The sequence below is a fragment of the Antechinus flavipes genome, chromosome 3, assembly GCF_016432865.1.
Source record: "Antechinus flavipes isolate AdamAnt ecotype Samford, QLD, Australia chromosome 3, AdamAnt_v2, whole genome shotgun sequence".
In the NCBI taxonomy this organism is placed as follows: domain Eukaryota; kingdom Metazoa; phylum Chordata; class Mammalia; order Dasyuromorphia; family Dasyuridae; genus Antechinus; species Antechinus flavipes.
In genome coordinates this window covers 582,918,483-582,937,843 of record NC_067400.1, presented here as the reverse complement: position 1 = coordinate 582,937,843, position 19,361 = coordinate 582,918,483, and the positions used below count along the sequence as shown (strand labels likewise).

The following is a 19,361-nucleotide window of genomic DNA, read 5'->3' as shown; positions in this document are numbered from 1 at the left end:
AAATGGGGATAATCTTACAGGGTTGTTGTGAAAATCAAATGAATAAAAACATTATTATCATCATCATCATCATCATCATCATCATCATCATCATCATCAGTGCTGCTGCTAATAATAAACTGTTCGATCCAGAACTGAACTTGTCTAACCAGTACAGAAGGACTGGTAATCTTGATATTCCTGGAAACGGTGTGATTTCTCATTAAGAACTATTAAAAAAATTCTCTAAATCATTATTGATTAGAGACGTTTTTCCTGCCATCTTAGCCAGTCTGAGGGGTGCAGGGATACCTCAGAATTGTCTTAATTTTCATTTCTCTAATCAATAATGATTTAGAGAATTTTTTTCATAAGACTAGAAATTCGTTTAATTTCATCTGAAAATCGTTCATCAAAAAAACTGTGTATCAATTGAGGAATGACTTATATTCTTTTTTGCTGAGGCAGTTGGGTTCAAGTGACTTGCCTAGGGTCACACAGCCAAGTGTTTGTATCAGATTTGAACTCAGGTCCTCCTGACTTCAGGGCTGGTGCTGTATCCAGTACGCCATTTAGCTGCCCCGGAGTGACTTGTATTCTTACATAATTTGATTCAGTTCTCTATATTTTAGAAATGGGGTCTTTATCAGAAACACTGGTTGAGAAATTTTCCCCCTCTGCCTTCTGCTTCATTTTTAATCTTGGCTGCATTGGTTTTGTTTCTGCAAAACCTTTTTAATTTAATGTATTGATTGACATTTTGAACTGGATGATTCTCAGATTCATTGTGACCAGAATTTTAGAACACATTTCCCCAAATTTCCTGTTTCCTAGAAACATGTCCAGTTAGTAATCAAAACAAGTCTCTTCTCCATTCACAAATCATCACCCTAGTTCGTCTTTAACAAGTTTGAAGTGATTAGCTCTCTGCAAAAAAGTGTCTGTCCTTGACTTTATTATTGCAATTTCATAGCCTCTGAGTTAATTTCTTTTCCTCATTTCTTCACATTGAATCCATCTTCCTAATAATGCACAGGTTTGAGTCTTGTAAGGAGGAGGAAGAGGGAGAGGGAATTTACTACTTCCTTACTGTATGTCTAAGAATGTTTCCCTACGAGTTACATTGTACTACTTTTGGTTAATGTTCCCATTGTCTTAAAAAATAAAAACTCCTTAAGAACAGGACCTTTCAATTTTGTTTTTGTGTTCACAGTACTTAGTTAATAAATGCATTTTGATTTTAGTTATTATATTACTTTTCTTTGTATAGGGACTTTAGTCATGGTCTAGTTTGTGTTCTAAGGAGGCTTTTGCTCTCAGTTGAAAAAACAACTTTATCTTTTCCATTTCCCTATGATAACAAATCAGAGGCAATGTGTTTCAAATTTCACCTTTGATAGTCACTGTAATCTGGGCAAGTAACTTGGTGTTTCATTTGTCCTTGTTAAATTTTTAGGACTTGAAGAAGAGTTGTATAGAGTTCTGTACTTCATTGAAATGAGCAAAACCTATCATTGGGAGCGATTGTACTGAACACATCTGAGTTGGAGCGTGAATCAGTTGAAATTACAATGACCTCTATTTCCTATGCTTTATTCCCCTGATATACTTTAGTTTTTTACAAATATATCCTTTACAAAAAAGTTTATTTTATATAATCTAAAATTTTGGGTTGATGTTTATTTTCCAATCTTATTAGATGGTACCCCTTCTGTTTGAAGACTAGGAATTTTTCTTTTTCAAACATTGTCAGTTTTTTGGCCAGTCACCTAAACTTCAGTCTTAAGTTCTACCTAAGGTCCAGAGAATGCAATAAATTGCTGGAGTTTTTGAGGAACAAAAGCAGCAGCTATTATACCCCCTCTATTTCATTCTGGTACTCTCTTACTATTAAGTTTCAATAGTGAAGTCGGGAGAGTTGTAAGAAGAAAAGCAAAGACTTTCTTCAAGAAGACTCCTCGAGTCTTCCTTCTTCCTTTTGAAGTACATTGATTGTGACTCCCACACTATCTCATTTCAAGTGCTTTTAGTTAGGTTTATACTGACTCTGTTGTCTCTATAAAATTCTTAGAGCGGTTCTTTCTATATCAATAAGTTATTTCTAATAAGTTAGTGAAATAAACACCTGGATATGCTATCACATATGCTAATCAAGTTTGGAATATGCTTCTTGTCTAACCTTTAGCAAGGCACTCTGCCTGCCTCATTTTCTTCATCTGTAAAATGGGGATAATAATAGCATCTCTCTTGTTATGAAGAGTAAATGAGACATTTGCCAAGTGCTTTTCCAGCTTTAAAGCACAATATACGTGGTAGCTATTGCTATTTTATTAATTTTTTCCCCAGTGAGGCAGTTGAGATACAGTAGAAACTTGCCATTTTACTGCTTTTGTTACCTTGTTATCACTCTTTTGGGAATGCTTCTAGTTTCTACATTTTTAAAATGAGGAATGAACTCTGAAATCCCTTACTACCTAAGACGTAGTTGTTTTTTTTTTTTTTTTTTAAATAAGGACAGGATGAGAGCCTTGTTATCTTTCTTAACTCTTGTAGGGATTTAGGGTAGAAAAGAGCCTAGTGGTGTGTATGTGTGGGGAGTATGGGGGTGGAGATGTGTGTCCGCCCACCCACTTGGGCAACAAATCTGGTAATATGTGGATATCTTCTCAGAAGAATGTTTTTTCTTTTCTTAAAATATATGAAAGTACAAAAAAAGGCAGTTATGTTGAAATAGTTATCAAAGAAGAAACAAAAAATCAGATTCTTAGCTTTTTAACTTAAGTTTAAGATTAGAAAAACAGAGTAGTTATCCTGACTTCTTGTATCTATCCCATTCTTGCTTATGCTGTATGCTAGCTTGCCAGCATATTTTGCTTTTTACAAATGGAGACTTTCAAGAAAGCCATAACTAAGGGTAACCCCAAAGGAAAGATTAGTACATTTAAGTCAATTTTAAAGTATCTTAATAGATGAAATTTAGACTGGCTTCTTCCCTCCAAAAGCAAGTAGCTATGGATGACTATTTTGTTGTGCTATCACATGAAGAAAGCAGTGCCTTTATGCAAACTGTTACATTCAGGCTTCAGTTCTTCAGCTGTAGATTCAATTTTGATATAATATGGTATTTAAAAAAGACTTATGATTTGGATAGTTTGAGGAACAGTGCTTTCATATTGAGGTATCCTTCTAGAATTTTTTACACTTTAAGTTTTTAAACTGTTTTCTTTTTGCCACCATAAAATTAAATTACATTTTCAATAAATAGCAGTTTCTTTTCTTGGAATTTATTTTAAGTCATCTGTCATCAGATACCATTTGAGGGGTGGACTTTTCCCAGATGATCTTAAGCAGTGGGGCTGGTATGTTTGGAATTTTTTTTTCAACCCTCACTAATCTGTCAAAGAACCTTTTTTTTTTTTTTTTTTTGCCTCTTTTTTCTTTAGTACTTGTGCTAAGAAATAAAAGGAGAAATGCTCTAACTAGAAAAATCTAACTTATCAAAATAACTTGAAAAGATCGAGGGATTTGGACAAGCAAAAGACGGGGAAGAAAGCCTGTGTTACATTTCCTCTTTTTTCGACTAGTCTCAGAAACACTTATTTAAACAGAGTAGATGCAACTATTTCATTGCTTTCATCTTGGAACTGTGACATGGAGTAATAAAGACTGAAAACAAAATTTTAGAACTTCCCAGGAGTCCATAGTTTTAAAAAATAAATTTTGATTCATCACATCTTGTGATCATGATTGTGACTGATAATGCATACAATTTTATACCTCAGTATACATCCTTTGAAGGACATATTTGACTTTTGAAAATGTTATTACCAGTGTTGTCCTTGAATTTTGAGGTGGAAGAGAATGCTTAACAGAATGTTAGGCATGATGGATGGACTTAGCAACTGAATCTTGAGAGGTAGTATACTTGAGTATATTCTAGGAATAGAAGATTGTCTTTTTTAGAGAATGCACTTCAGTTTGACTTGATTGCTGAGATGAAGTAAATAATGTGAAATTAAGTTGGAAAGCAGGTTGGAATTTGACATTAGAGGACGTTAAATGACAAGTTTAGGGGTATGTATTTTTTTTTAGCACTCGAAGCAGTGTTTTTTATTAATTTTTAATTTTAATTTTTATTATTATAGCTTATTATTTATAAAACATGCATAGGTAATTTTTCAACATTGACCCTTGCAAAATCTTGTGTTCCAACTTTTCCCTTCCTTACCCCCCCACCCTCTGCTGTAGATGGCAGGTAGTCCAATACATGTTAAATATGTTAAAGTATATGTTAATTCAGTATATGTATACATATTTATACAGTTATCTTTAAGCAGTGCTTTTAAAACAGAGGAGTAATGCCATGGTCAGATTATTTTGATAGCAGTGGAAATATTTCTGTACTAAAGTTCTTATTGGTTTCTCATTATAATGTGCAGGTGACCTTGTGTTCTTAAAAGCTTTTTTATCAGAAGGTAAATTCTGGCAGATCATATTGAACTAGCTCAATTTGGGGAGTTTTATCACCAGAGATGACATTTTTTTGACCAGATTCTCTCCCAGAAGATAATTTAATAAGCCATATGTGTAGTCCATTGATGAGATCATAGATGTTGAAATGGCAGGATTGATGAGGAATAATTGCAGATAAAACTGCCAGTTGGGAATTGGAGCTTCAATAAGGGTGGTGATAATATGAATTGAAAAAAGAGGATGGATGGAAAAGATGCTGCCGAAATAGAATCTATTAACTGGCAGCAATCATTAGGATTTTGGAGATGATGGAGAGTGAAGGGGGTGGACCTGGAGATTTTGAACCTAGATAAATGAGAGTTTGATAATATCACCAGAATCCAGGGAATTTGGGGTGGAGGATGGTAAGATTAGGCTAAAATATATGTGTTTGGGAGGCAGCTGTTTAGATAAACAAACCCTCAGGTTGAGATTACTTTGGAAGAATGTTGAGAGATTAAAGGGATTATGACTGACCTTTGATCATTCTCTGCCTGGAGGTTGCTACGGAGAGCAAAATGTTGTTAACAATTGGGATATGGAGGGAGAATGATGGCCAAATAACGGAAAGAATGCTGGTTTTGGCTTATGATATTAGTTCATTTCGTAATTCTGTTACTTTTGTTACAAAGTCTTTTGACTCAACTTTCACATCTGTAAAATGAAGAATTTTGGATTTAATTTTTAAGTTCTTAAATCTTATAATTCAAAATCTTTGAAGTCTTGTGTCATGAGACAAGTAGCATATATTTTAAAATCAGTAAGCAATTGATAGAAGATTAATAGGGTAATGGAAAGAAGAGATAAAAGAACCTAATTTTTTGATTTCTTGGAAATATCTAAAGTTGGCAGGCAACACGAAGACTAGAGAGAGGAAGCAATGGTAAATTGACCTTGTTCTATCTCCACAAACAGCCAGATTCCTGCCTGGAGTTTTTGGGCCCCATCAGAATAATAGATTGTTATCACTTTCACATTTTTATAAATTCCCTCTTGAATTTATTTCTTTGTTCCTTGAATAGAGATTCAGAATACAATTCTGGGTATTCAAAATTTCTATCTAATTTTCTGGGACTTTTTTCTTTGCAGTAAATTTTACCGTGCTGCTTCTCTGGACCTCCCTGCTTGTGACATCAGAGGTAGGAAATTAAATAAATGCCTAATGGAGTTGACCCCGTAGGCTTTGTGTGTTCTTTGTGGGGGTTTGGGTATAATGTGGGATCTAACTTGAAAAGTCTGGTGTAAGCTGGGTGGCAGATTAGGCAAGACTCTTTCCTATTTGGGTCTTTTTTCTTGCCAAAGTTAAGCTAGAAGATCATCTCTGAAATTCAAAGTTGAGAGTTTCAACCACTGGCTAAGTTGAGGCAATATCCTCCCCTTGAGAGTAACTGGTTGCATTCTGGGTCTGGTATGTCTTTCACTTTTCTCCTTCCTCCTCTCACATCTCATCTCTCTTCTTTCAACGAGTTAAAAAATTGCCCTTTTAGTGGATAATGTGAAATCCGGTTTGTTGTCAATTATGTCAAAAAGACTTTTATTCTGTTTTCCTTTGATAATTCAGCATTTACTAAGTGTCTATAGTATAAAATATTCTTACCTGGACATAAACAAGTTTGGGGGAAAATCCTGGTTCTGTGACTTTTGTTTATATAACATTTATTCAACATTGCATACAGTAGAGTGGGGGGAGGCTGTTGGATTTGGAGTCAGCCAAGTTGAGTTTGAATTCTGACTCTAAATTGTGGCAAGTTAGTAATCTTCCTGGATGTGTGTGTGTGTGTGTGTGTGTGTGTGTGTGTGTGTGGCATTGGAAATTAATTGAAGACTTGTTAGATCAGGATACCATGGGTGTAGTTGGATGTAGAATTTATATAGAGAGTTAACCTGCTTATGTATTTAGTGTATTTTTTTCATCAATCTTAGCCAAAAAAGAATTTTATGTTGCCCTGTGCTTTTAAATATGTATTACCTCATTTGAACTGAGGTTAACTGCCCTGTGATGTTAGCAGAGAAATTTTTTCCCCATTTTTCCCCATTTTAGAAAGGAAGCTAAATGACTTGAGGGGTAAGAGTATACCTTTGGAACCTCGCTTTTCCTATAAAAAGCCAGTTTTAATATGCAGTGATTTTCATGATTTTTAAAATAGATTCCTATAGGCATTGGAGGAAATTTTATTATTTGAGTGAGTTTTTAAAAATTTTTCTAAATTTTATCTTTTTTTTTTTTTTAAAGTATTTTGGAAAATTACTAGAGTATGAAGGATGAGGATTGATTGATAGAAACCCTGCCTAAAATGAAATGGCATCATTGAAACATAAACAGAGGAATGGGATACTGGGGATGCATTGTGGGAGCCATTAGGGCTTGGGCAATAGAGAATCCTTTAGGGATAACTTAGCTTTGTTTTCTAGATTTGTCAGCACTAAGGAAGAATTGTTTTAAATATTTTTACTAGAAGCTGTATTGTAAAATGGAAAAATAGTTTCATTATAGTGCAAAGAACATAGGATGTGGAGTTTGATAATCATTTAATCTAAGTCTTTTAATTTTGTTGGGCACCACTTTCTTAATATACAAAATGATGGAATTTGGATTAGCTTTTTCTAAGGTCCTCTTTTCCTCTATTCCCTGATTGACAAAGTATAGCTGTATACTTAGCAGTTCATTGTTATAAAATTTTAGAAGCCATCCTAAAGAGGAAAAATACAGAAAAGGTCAAATTCGTTTTAATCACTTTTCATAAGAAATCAGGCACATTAGGGGATAAGAGAAAACTTATTGAAATTGGGTGTTCAGTACATTTAAGTGAGAGGCAGTAGGTTGCTGGGTACCCTAGCATATTGGAAGGTGATGTGTGTGAAAGGGAGAAAAAGTTTACGTGAGTTTTGGTTTGTAGCCTGGGAGGAAAATGTTTGTCTTGTGTGTTTTCTCTAATTTTGGGTAAGTTCTTATAAAGTTAAGATGAGATAGCCAGAGCAGAGGGTCTCATAAAGATTCTCCCGAATACTTTATTTGGAGATAAAGGGTGCTTCTGAATGCTGTATTTTCTGCAAATCTTTATCCAAACTAGTGGTACTACCTCTCAGAAGTGTGGGGTAAATGGATTCTAAAACTGGTCTCAATGTACTAACACAAAGGAGTAGTAATATATTTTTACTTTTTCTATAGATCACATTAGATTTGAAATACTGAAAGTGAATATAAAAAGGCTTCAGCAATGCAGACTATTAAATGTGTTGTTGTGGGTGATGGTGCTGTTGGTAAGACATGTCTTCTGATTTCATACACAACAAACAAATTTCCATCTGAATATGTACCAACGGTAAGTGATAATGCCTTCATTTATCAATGAAATGCTTAATAAATTCATCTCATTAAACATTTCATCTTGGTGGATATTTGAAAATTTTCATGCATTTCCTTTTATACACTGCCTTTAGAGACCCTTTAACATCTCAAGGGTAAATGATTTTGTTTTTTAAAAATACTTTAAAATTTGGTAGAGTAAATGAGGAAGATGGATTTGTTAGGGAGTCTCAAATGTTTTTTAAAGATGATATTTTGATGGTGTACCATATTCAGGGAAAGGTAGTTTATTTTGGTATTACATTTATGTTGTCAATAAATGCCTGGAGGAGGCATTATTGCAAACACTTTTGGTTGAGCTTTACTCTGCTCTCTCTTCTTGAAGTATAGTAAGCTTTCTTTTCTTTTCTATATGTAAAAATGGGGAAGGAGGGAGAGTAGGGATAGGTATTTGAGAAACCAGGCCACTTAGAATGGTTTTTTTTTTTTTTTTTTAAGGTTCCTCATTTTAGTTTTGGTAAATTAAAATGGGTAGGACTACAGAAACATCTTAGTTTGAGTAGGCTTGTTGGTATTCAAATCCCAGGAAAGATTGTACTCTAGTTTATCTAAACTAAATTAGTTTAGATATCAACTGAGTAGTTAATTCAGTGTGAAACAAAAAGTGGTAATATGCAGAATAATCCTTAAAATGAGAATTCCCAGAAAGAGGAAAATAGAGTGGAGAGGTGAGAATTAATAAAGTTATTAAGCAAAAGGATAAAAAAAAACTGGAAGGCAAGTCCTTCCAGGTATTTATAAATCATTTTCTCTAGAAATTTGTCTCTTATTTCCCTTTCATCTGACAGCTAGTGCCAAATTCCAAAACATTCTCTCCCAAACTGTTATGGATTCATAAATGAGAAAATAGTAATTGATTGTTTACAAATAGTTTATGTAACTATTATGCTGTGTGTTTTGTTTTTTCTTCGTATTATCGGTATCTTTTACTCCAGACCTCTTAATAAATGAGTGGTGATGTGAATTGGTTGTATAGATAGATATGATTATCACCCCCTTAAAAGTTATTTGGGACTGGTGGGACCTAGTCTGTGTGCATTCACTCATTAAATAACATGTCCAAAGCAGGGGATTGTTTTGTGTTATCAGTGACTCTTAGGAAAAGGGGGGAAGATGGTGGGGCTCTCAGTTTTAAGGTATTTTGTTTACAGGGGTCTTGGCAGTGAGTTTGCATTCATTGGTAGAAACAGAATTTTGAGGCACTCTTTTAGTTACTGTGCTACTTACAAAGCAAGATGAAACCAGTTCCCTCTTTTTGGAAGAAGCTCATATATGATTCAATCAGAATTAAGCTCTTAATAAGTGCCAAATGAGTTAAACTCTAAGGCTACCAGTCCAAAGGACAACCTCTTACCTCTAAGAAGGTTATCTTCTTGATAACTATGTACAAATAAGATTTGTACAAGATTTTATAGATTGTCCACTTGTCCAGAGTCATATAGCCTATTTATTAGTTACAGAGTGAGGGCTGTATTTTTTCTCTATATGTTTATAAATAGATCTCTCTATTTAGACTTGAAATTCTATGTTCCTTTTACTTGCCAACTCCCTGCCAGGTTATCTTTTTTTTTTTTTCTATTTATTGAAGGGCATAGTTTCTCAAAGTGCATTTAAAATTTCTGTTTATTGAGTTTGTTACAATTTTTTTTTTCAGGGTCAGTTATGCCCTAAAATGCAGAAAAGTAGCTGCCATAATAGGAAGTTTAATTTTTAATTGAAAGAAATATATAATAAAGAAATTATCCTTTAGAAACTGAACTGGACATTTAAATAAAACAACAAACAAGTAGAACAAGATTGAATTTTCTACTTAGAAAATTGGAGATTTCTATCCCGAATAGGAGTCTGGAATCTTCTCTTTTTTTTATTTGTTTCATCTCATGCAACTTTTTGAAAAATAAGTGCTTTAAAATCTCCTGTTTACTTCATAAAATTTGAAGGATGCAGAATTTGAGTTGGGAATTGTGGTTGAAGACAAAAAATTACATGAAGAATTAGAGAAGAAGCACTTTTTTTGGGTTCACGGGTTCCCCCTTCTCTAACATTTTGTATATTTTTTCTAAGGTGTTTGACAACTATGCAGTTACGGTTATGATTGGTGGAGAGCCATATACTCTTGGATTGTTTGATACTGCAGGTGAGAATGTTTGGCATGTTTTATTCAGTACATGTACATATTACTGGTGGTTCATCTTTGTTTTGTAGAATGCTTCTCTAGTTTGCTTAAGTCCTTATAGTCACATAGAACATGAGAATAACCACTGATACTTCTGTAGTGCTTTGCTTGTTTATAATCACTTTCTTCTCCCAAATCCTATAATGTAGATAAGATATTCATCTAGGGAAATAACTGCTTACAATATAGTGAGTACAGATGGGAGAACCATTGGTGAAATCTTAGTGTATAGTGAAATTCTGGAGGGCTGGAGACTAGAAAAAGACTTCTATATCAAAGGAGCTAGAAGCTTTACTTGCTCCCTAATTGATGATCCTTGGATTGTTTTTTTTTCATTACTTGGTTTATTTCATTACTTAAAATACTATGATTTCATCTGTGTCAGTGATCGCCCTGTAGTTAGGGCTTCTTCACTTGGTGTCCATGGCTCTTCTAGGAGTTGTGGATAGATTTTAAGGGTTTGTGGACTTGGATGGGAAAATAACTAACACTTTAAATTGTTAATAAGTTTGAATTAAGATTTAGCATTTCCTTAAATTGTGATTGTTTTGTAATATTCACACACTTAAATTATGATTTCACACACATGTATGTTTGCACACATCTATACCCCACCCCTAGAAAACAGTCACATTTTATTCTGAGAATGAGTTCATCTTAGTATGTTCCCATTCTAGTTTACAGTCTCACTAGGTGACTAAACCTGAATTTGTTTAATCTTAAGCTGCTCTTAGTTCTAGCTTGTACAAGAACAGCCCAGAAATTATTTTCTGAGATTAATTAATCTTTCGGAGACTGTGGTCATTATAATGCCGTCATAATAATGAAGCATCAATAGTTCTAGTTTATTAGGGGAACATTATTCAAAATTGCCAAGATGTCAGGAAACTGACAAAAGTAGAATTTGACTTTATGTTGCCTTTGGCCACAAGGTGCCATTTTTAACCACTTTAATGAAGATATTTTTCAAGCTATAACATTAGTCATAACTAATTAGGTGGTTAACTTATAGAACTTATGCATCATATATGTATATGTGTGTATGTGTGTATATATATATATATAATAGAATATATAACAAATTGATCCCAAATAAGAGACCACATTTATGTTGCCTTCAAGAAATTGCCCACATCCATTAATACTCCCAAACCTCTCAGAATCAAATGCTTATTCTATTAATACTAATGTTCTACTGGTATTTTATGCTATATCTTATGGCCACTTTGCACCATTGGGAATATAAATATGAAAAAGAAAGTTACTACTCTCAAGCTTATAATATAATGGGAGAAAACAACATGCAAAGGAAGGTGAAGGAGGGAGGAGATTAAGGAGGAATATTCTTAAATAAATGGAAGTTTTGGAGGAGCTAATCACTCCATACTTCAATCAAAGGGGACTGATGAAGTATTAATACCCAGGCACCTACCTTTCAAGATAAGGTTTTTAGTGACATAACTAATTCAAAGGAGTTTAGCTGGGAGAGAAATGAAGTTATTTTAAGTCAGCCATAGAAATCCCATGTAATAGTATCATCTCCTTCCTGAGAGACAAATTGCTTTTAATGTAACCAAAATGTAATTGGTGCTGTGGTAACAACTGATTGTGTACATAAGTACACATAAATATATATATGTATAATTTTCATGTTTTGAATGATCTAGTTTCAGTGCTTGATAATTTTCCTTTCGCCTTCTAGGACAAGAAGATTATGACAGATTACGACCTCTCAGTTATCCACAGACAGATGTGTTTCTTGTCTGTTTTTCAGTGGTATCCCCATCCTCATTTGAAAATGTGAAAGAAAAGGTGTGTTGGTCAAATATTTCTATATCATTCTTCAGGTTTCTTTGCTTTGTGAACCATTTTGGAAGCCTAAAAATTAACTGGCATTTGTATGTTTCATGTCTTTAGTGGGTACCAGAGATTACTCACCACTGTCCAAAGACTCCTTTTTTGCTTGTTGGGACCCAAATTGATCTCAGAGATGACCCTTCAACTATTGAGAAACTTGCCAAGAACAAACAGAAGCCCATCACTCCAGAGACTGCTGAAAAGCTGGCCCGAGATCTGAAGGCTGTCAAATATGTGGAGTGTTCTGCGCTCACACAGGTGAGGCCTTATTTGGAGACTATGTACCACTATACTGTAGTTGGCAACAATTATGGTACTTTTAGGTCATCTTAGCATATCGGGGTTAATTCTACTATTAGTTGGTCAACTGGGTCCACTATAGCTTCCCAGGAAAAACATGATAAGACTCATCAGAATAGTAAGTGACAGTTTTATGAAAACCTTTTTGGGGGTGAAATTTATAGCTTTTAAATATATTCTTTATCATGTTATTTATAGGAAACTTTTTCTTTTATGTAGTATTCATGATATTCAGTGCCTATAGACATAGATTGTCTGTATAATGTTCAAATTTTTTTTTTTTTGGACTAACAATACAATGTAAAGTAGGATGGAAGTTTTTTAGTTCTGGTCTCTTGGGCCTAGCATTTTTTCAAAATACATTTTTGCTCTATTAGTGTTAACATGTGGAGAAACTATTTTGATGGTTAGAGTAATAATAGTTGAATAGAGAATAGTTGAAAACTTTTTTCTCATAAGATTCTTGGATATTTCTTCCTTAGCTAGGTCTAGATTGTGTTAATATTTTTGTTTACTCTATTTTCCAAGTTTCCCAAAAATTTGTGGCTCCCTTTCTTTTCATTGCTTTAGTTTTATGCAGCTTCTGTTTGCTTAGTGGATGCATATCCACTAAGGAGTTTAATTGAAGTGTTGTATTTCCATTTTAACCTAGATTTTTTTTTCTAACAGACTTTTTGCATTGTGGGAAACATGATATAAAGCAATTAGTATAGAAATCTCACTGAAACCTTGGATTAGATGCCAAGCCATTCATGCCTAATGCCTAAGTTTATGTATTTCTGTTAACTTTACGAATTGCTTTTATCTGTGTATCCAGGTAATCTGGATTGTTTTGGAGGGCAGTGGCTATCATGTACTTGTAGATATCCTTTAAAGCCATTTTTTCTCAGTTGTTTCAAAGATGGTTTTGTAATGTTGATTTGTTTTGTGGTTAACAGATAGTACATTTTTTTATTTTGGTTTATTCCATAATTTGATAGTTCATTAACTTTAGCTACATTGGGCATTTTATAGGAAAATGCTAAATTTATATATTGTGTAGAAAAATCCTTATAAATAATTTGACTGAAATGAGTAAAACAAAAATTTAATGGTGATAAACATAAAGCCTTAAAAAATTTGGTTTTGAAAAATAAAAAGGAAAAATTTGTTTTTATCAGGCTACAAACTCGGTGTAAGTCTCCATCCCCTCCTTTTCCACAGTAAAGAGAGCAAAGGAAAAGAAACAGCTAATCTTGGGCTATTATAAGACAACTGATATTCTAGGAGTAAGGAGGTTATAGTCTTGGCTGTACTTTGGTACCCTGGTCAGATTACCTTTGGAATATTAGTTTAGTTCTGAGATGTACAGATTAGGAAGGAGTTCGATAAATTGGAGCATGTTGAGAGGAACAACTAGGATGTGAAAGACCTTGTCCAGGCATGTCAGGAAAATTGGTTGAAAGAACTTGACATTTATCTTAAGATTACGAAGAAGTTTTTGTTGCGTGGAAGGCAGGGATGGATATGATAGGTGGTTTTTTTTTTTTTTTTTAATGTTTGAAAGGCTTATGTAGAAAGGTGATTAGACTTGTTCTGTTTGATCCTAGAGGGCAAAGAACCAGGATTTTTATTTTGTTTAAAAGTTGACCAGAAGTATAACGGACGGTCTTTTAAGAAAAGATTGGATGAATCCTTGTCAGGTATAACATAGTGGAGATTTCTTTGGAGTATAGGTTGAACTAGATGGCTGCTGTTGACCCTTCTATCTATAAAATTTGGTAATTCATGTTTAAAAAATTGTTGCTTTTCACTATATTTTTAAAGATTCCAATATTCCAATAGCAAATCTTAAACTATCATCTTTTTCTTAAACTATCTTCAGTGGTGTGTGTGTCCTATTCTCCTATCCTTTTTAGTAAGTGGATTGCTTTTATTTCTCCTTAATATTCATTACTCTTCTACACATATTCATTTAAATTTTTGTTGTGTACTTGTTTGTTTGAGGTGTTAAAACATTCTAGCATCTCGATGTTCACAATGACCTCAGCCATCTAGTACGACCATTAACTAAAGAACAAGGATCTCTTGTACAGTGTCTATAAAGCCTTCGCTCTTAAGACTTTCCTTCACATAGTCGTAAGATATGACCTTTGTACTCAAAGAGCATATGTTATATCACAATAGGCTAAAATGCTCTTATTCTTAAGATAGAGAACAAATGAGCTTTTCTTAGACCTTAGAGTTTTCTTATGTTTTATGTACTTTAAAATACACACACACACACACACACACACACACACACACACACACACACACACAGAGTTAAGAAACATTGAAAGTGACATAGTTATCTAATCCTGATGCAAAACTTTGGTGACACATAAATTTCTATGTTTCAGTTACTTGGTCCCTGAGTGAGTTGGCTGTATAGCAAGCAAATTATGGCATGCTGTGAGGGAATTTTTGGAGACTTTGGTTTTTCCAGGATTTCAAGGCTTTTGGAGATAATCTTATTATGGATAAAATGGTTGTGGGGTAATGGAAATGAGAAACTTTTGGGGATATTCTTTATATTTACTCTCTGTAGAGGAGACCAGAGTGAGTGTAGATAGTCTATCAGGTTTTTTTTAGGACCTACCGCTACATTCTGAGTTTCTGGCTATAATTCAAGGTAATTCCTCTCTGTATCTGTGGATGCAAGAGACAATTCTGTTTCTCTACTCCATGCTTTATGCACATATCACAAGCACGTTGGACCCGCTTGCTTTTATAGCGTTAACTCCTTGTATCTTTCTTTGTTTTCCTATAACTTGGGTGATGATGACGCTTTAGTATTATTGAATAACTGAAGCCAATGCTATTTTAGGGCTTTCTTTGCCAAACTTAAAACTAGTTGGAAATTGCTGAGAATTTGTATTGAGAAAGATGACCTTGTTCAGAAATGTGGTTTCAATCACAATGGGTATATTGTTAACATTTAGAAACAAATAGCATGCCCATATAGTCTATTGCTTTGTGTTCTTCAGTTATTCAGAGGCTGAATTCACATAAGTCAGAAATTTTAAGGACCAATTAAAATATTTTTTGGAACAATCATGTAGTTTCTTCCAAACAAGTAAAATGAATTTTCAGGAATATACCAGATACTTAATTATCTACAACCCTTAACATCTGGATTTCTGCCTACCTTTTGATTTTCATTTATTTGCTGGAAAGAATATATGTATCCATCTATCTGAAATTTTTTAGGATTTGGCATGTCCACAATATTTCCATTACAATTGGATTCTTACCCTTTACTATGTTCACAGCATGGTGCTGTAGCAAATTAATCTTTGTACTAATCTTCTAAAGAATCTTACATTATGCTTCTAACTGTTAACCCTGAAGTATTTAACATTGAGCAAGTCCCTCCTTCTCTGATACTTCATTCCCATGTGTATTAAGTAGGAGGTGGGGAACAGAGGACCAAATGCCTTGCCTTGATCCTGTCTTTTACTCTTTTAAATTCTTATATATTTCCAGTTGTTTTGTGTATTTTCTTTCAAATCTCTTTTTAAATCCTTTACTCACCTACCTTTATGTGCATTCAGCCCTTTTTTATCCTTGGGTGCTGTTTGTATCTGCTAGTCTCTTTGTAATCCTCTAACCTAGCTGCTGTTCTCTTTCCTCCCCTCTGTCTTGTAGAGAGGTCTGAAGAATGTGTTTGATGAGGCTATCCTAGCTGCCCTCGAGCCTCCGGAAACTCAACCCAAAAGGAAGTGCTGTATATTCTAAACTGTTTTCTCCTTCCCCTCTTTGCTGCTGCTTCCTGTCCCACCATTGTAGAATCTCCGTTTTAAAAAACAAACAAAAAAACCACAAAGGAATAAAACCATCCTGTTTGAAAGCCTCTGCGTCTTTTTACTTACCACCTTAGAGCAACCTCTGTATTAGTTTTCTGATTAAAAGTGCATTATATAATCTATCTTTATCTTAGTAAAACACAAAGTATTATGTTATCAGGAGGCAGATTTGGAGTGGATGAACTCTTGTCTGCCCCTTGAGTAGCCAAACGCTTGGAGCTTTATGGTTTTGGTAATTGGAGTAAACGGGGGCTCAGGTGTAGCATTAAAAATGCCCTCTAGGAGAAAATAAAGGAATACCCCTCATTCGGCGGTGTTTGGAATCATGCACTCATTTCATTTTATACTTGTGAAGCTGTGATTAATTGTACTTGCATGACAAACTTACATGGGAAGAGGTGGCCTGTTAGTAGGCACTATAATGTGATGGATTTTTCCTGGGTTTTCCCTTGTGCATCAACCCTTTTTGTTGCTAGTGCTTTGGCTGTCTGTGTTGTAGTGGAATTATTTGTTAGGCTTGGGGGGGTGGGGTGGGGAAGACAAGTTGATGTATCTGCCACTGCTTTACAAATGCATTTGTTACAGTAACTTTTATAACCCCAACTCCATTTTGAACAGTTGAATCTAAGGTTTGTTAATGTTGACATGTAAAGCTCTGCTACCTTTATTTTCATGCTTCTTCTGATTTGTCATTATGAGGGAAAACATAATTGTAGCCACCTTAACGTTTTGAAATTAAAAGAATTGTAATTGTTTGTATGAATGCCTGATGAAGCTTTATTCCTGTTGCACTGACTGGCTTTAGATTGACCTGTGGACAAGGTACCCATGTTTCTTGCTTTCCTTATATCTGATTTTGTTGTGTTAAGACATTCCCTGCTTCTGGTGTTGCCCCAGCTACTTTTAATGGGTGGGACAAAGGGTACTCTCAGTGAATGATCCTTTGCTAACTTGGGCTTACTGAAGTCTGACTGATGTTCTCTTCATCCGTGCTTGCATTTCCCATCACAAGGATGTCCCTGTATTATATTTTGAACCCTCCAGAACCCTCACTTGGGTCTGTATCCCACTGCTTCTTTTGAAGGCAGTTATTATGTGATATCTGTGTGCCAAGTTTTAGTACATCACAAACTTGCCTTGAATTGAGCAAATTACACAAGTGCTTGTTTGCTTTTTGGTTTGCAAAAAGCATCCTCAAAAGTCCAGTGTCTTGTCATGAATATCTCAGCTACCCTGCTACAGAACTGCCTAGCCTTTATAATATATACCTTGAACCAAGCTTGAAGGAAGGAGATAATGGAATTGAAATCTTGGGTGGTTATTTCCTGTTCTCAGATCTTGTTTACCGTTCTGGGGGTGTGTGTTTTCATTTTGTCTAATTATTATACTGAATCAGACTGCCCCTTTTCTTTTTCTACCCCTTTTCAGAAAGGCCTAAAGAATGTATTTGACGAGGCGATACTGGCTGCCCTGGAGCCTCCAGAACCGAAGAAGAGCCGCAGGTGTGTGCTGCTATGAACATCCCTCCAGAGCCCCCTCTGCAAAGCTGGTGTCGGCATCATACTAAAAGCAATGTTAAATCAAACTAAAGAGAAATTAAAATTCGTTTTTGCAATAATGACAAATGCCCTGCACCTACCCCCACACTCTAGTGTGAGATATGGCCTAGGGGCCCCCAGTTTCCCTCCAACTTGGTTTAAATGCTAGTTAATTTTGAGTAATTATGTATTGTCAGAAAACTGATCAGTACTAGTTTTTTATTTTTGTTTACTGTTTCTAATTTTTTTTTTTTTTTTGGTTGAAAAAGCAAGGCATGCTTATGATGACTCTGTAACAGACTAATTCTAGGCTTAAAATTTTTGAAGCTGCTCCCTGGTGCCAATCTGGCAAGTAATCTGGGAATTATTATTATTTTTTTTCCTTCAGTTTTTTTTTTTTTGGGGGGGGGTGGTATTGCGGTTTTTTGGGGGGGTGTTTTTTTTTTTTAATCTATTAGCCAGTGGATAAATTTTTTTTGAGGGGGGGTGGTTTGGAGGGGAGGGAAGAAGTTGGATTCTACTTCCCAGATCTGGTTCAGGAAACAGATACTCCCCTCCTGGTGCTCTTTAGGAAGGAGTATAGGGAATACTCCCCCCTCAATAACTTATACTCCTTTTTGAAAGTTGCCTTTTTGTTCCCCACTCTGAGTAGGTCCAGTGTTGATTGAAACCATCCCAAGTGGGGTGAAGCATGTATTGCCCCTTCTCCTTCCCCCTATTGTGGGATGCACTGTATTTTTGACTATGATACTGAGATTTGCCAGTTGCTGCTTTTGAGGTTAAGGTTCAAACTTTATTCATCAATAAGTGAAGAAAACCTGTACCTTTGGAACCACACCAGATGGGTTTAGATTAGAATTTTAAAAAGAAAATCTTATTTTTCCTGTCACTCCTGGTCTGATCACCTGAGCCAAGATGCGCAGTTTATCATGGTTCATGAAACACAGCTGGTGAACCTGGTGTGTTGAAACTTAAGGATAACAGGAGTGCTGCTGGCAGAAGAAAGTTTACAAAATGATTCTGATCATTTTCAAGAGAACTTGGGATGGACAGCCAACTTCATCAAGAAGCTTGGTAGGAGGGAGATGTAATATCATAGGGACCAGTTAGGGGAACCCCCTTTATCTGTGTTTTGCATATGAGATACCCCAGAACCAGAGGCTGGGGCTCTAATATAATAAAAATCATGGGAAGAAGTCTTATTGAAGACTCCAGTGTTAATAGGGATTTTATCAGAAAACTATTGGTTTGCAGTTTCCAATTTTTTTAAATATCTAGGGATTCTCATTCATCTTCCCCAAATCCTAATTCTTGTAGATTCATTAGTGTTGAACCAATGCTTTTCTCATGTCTCAATTCTTTGTATATGCATTCTTTTCAGATGTATTAAACAAAACAAAAAAAAAAATACCTTCACAAACCCGCCTGAGGGTTGTTATTTGCTCCCTTCTCCACTGCCTCTCACTTTTCAGCTTATTTAAAGATTGGGAACTTGACTCTCAGGCACCAATTTTTAGCATTGAATAAAAGAGGCAAAACTTTAAAAGCTTCATTTTTGTATTTCCTTTTCTGATACTTTACATGTTGTGTTTTCTTCAGCGTCTAAAATTTCCACTTTTATGGTCATATTGACATACAGTCACTAGAATCCTTTCCCCCAATAAGAAGTGGGATTCTTAGGTCTCTTTTTGTTTGTAGTAAAGAAATGTTCTGTGTGCTAGTTCCTGGATTATTAATACATCTCTTTTCTTTGGATTCAGATCTTGTGAAAAAATCAAGAAAGAAGCTATTTGTAAAAGTTATAA

The 19,361-nt window shown here is 34.8% G+C and overlaps 1 protein-coding gene across 2 annotated transcripts in view; it reads left to right on the top strand.

Moving 5' to 3' along the window:
* Positions 1–19,108, top strand: part of CDC42 (cell division cycle 42) — a 44,393-nt gene extending 25,285 nt beyond the window's left edge. Inside the window, exons 2-7 of one of the 2 annotated variants that reach the window (XM_051988301.1) lie at positions 5,581–5,630; positions 7,661–7,814; positions 9,923–9,995; positions 11,737–11,846; positions 11,952–12,149; positions 17,447–19,108. In XM_051988301.1, coding sequence (XP_051844261.1) covers positions 7,710–7,814; positions 9,923–9,995; positions 11,737–11,846; positions 11,952–12,149; positions 17,447–17,536 — 576 coding nt within the window. In that variant the 5' untranslated portion in view covers positions 5,581–5,630; positions 7,661–7,709 and the 3' untranslated portion in view covers positions 17,537–19,108. Of the gene's footprint in view, positions 1–5,580; positions 5,631–7,660; positions 7,815–9,922; positions 9,996–11,736; positions 11,847–11,951; positions 12,150–15,860; positions 16,778–17,446 lie in introns of those variants that run through there. The other variant, XM_051988302.1, reaches the window with a different exon arrangement.
* The last annotated feature ends 253 nt before the right edge of the window (positions 19,109–19,361 follow it).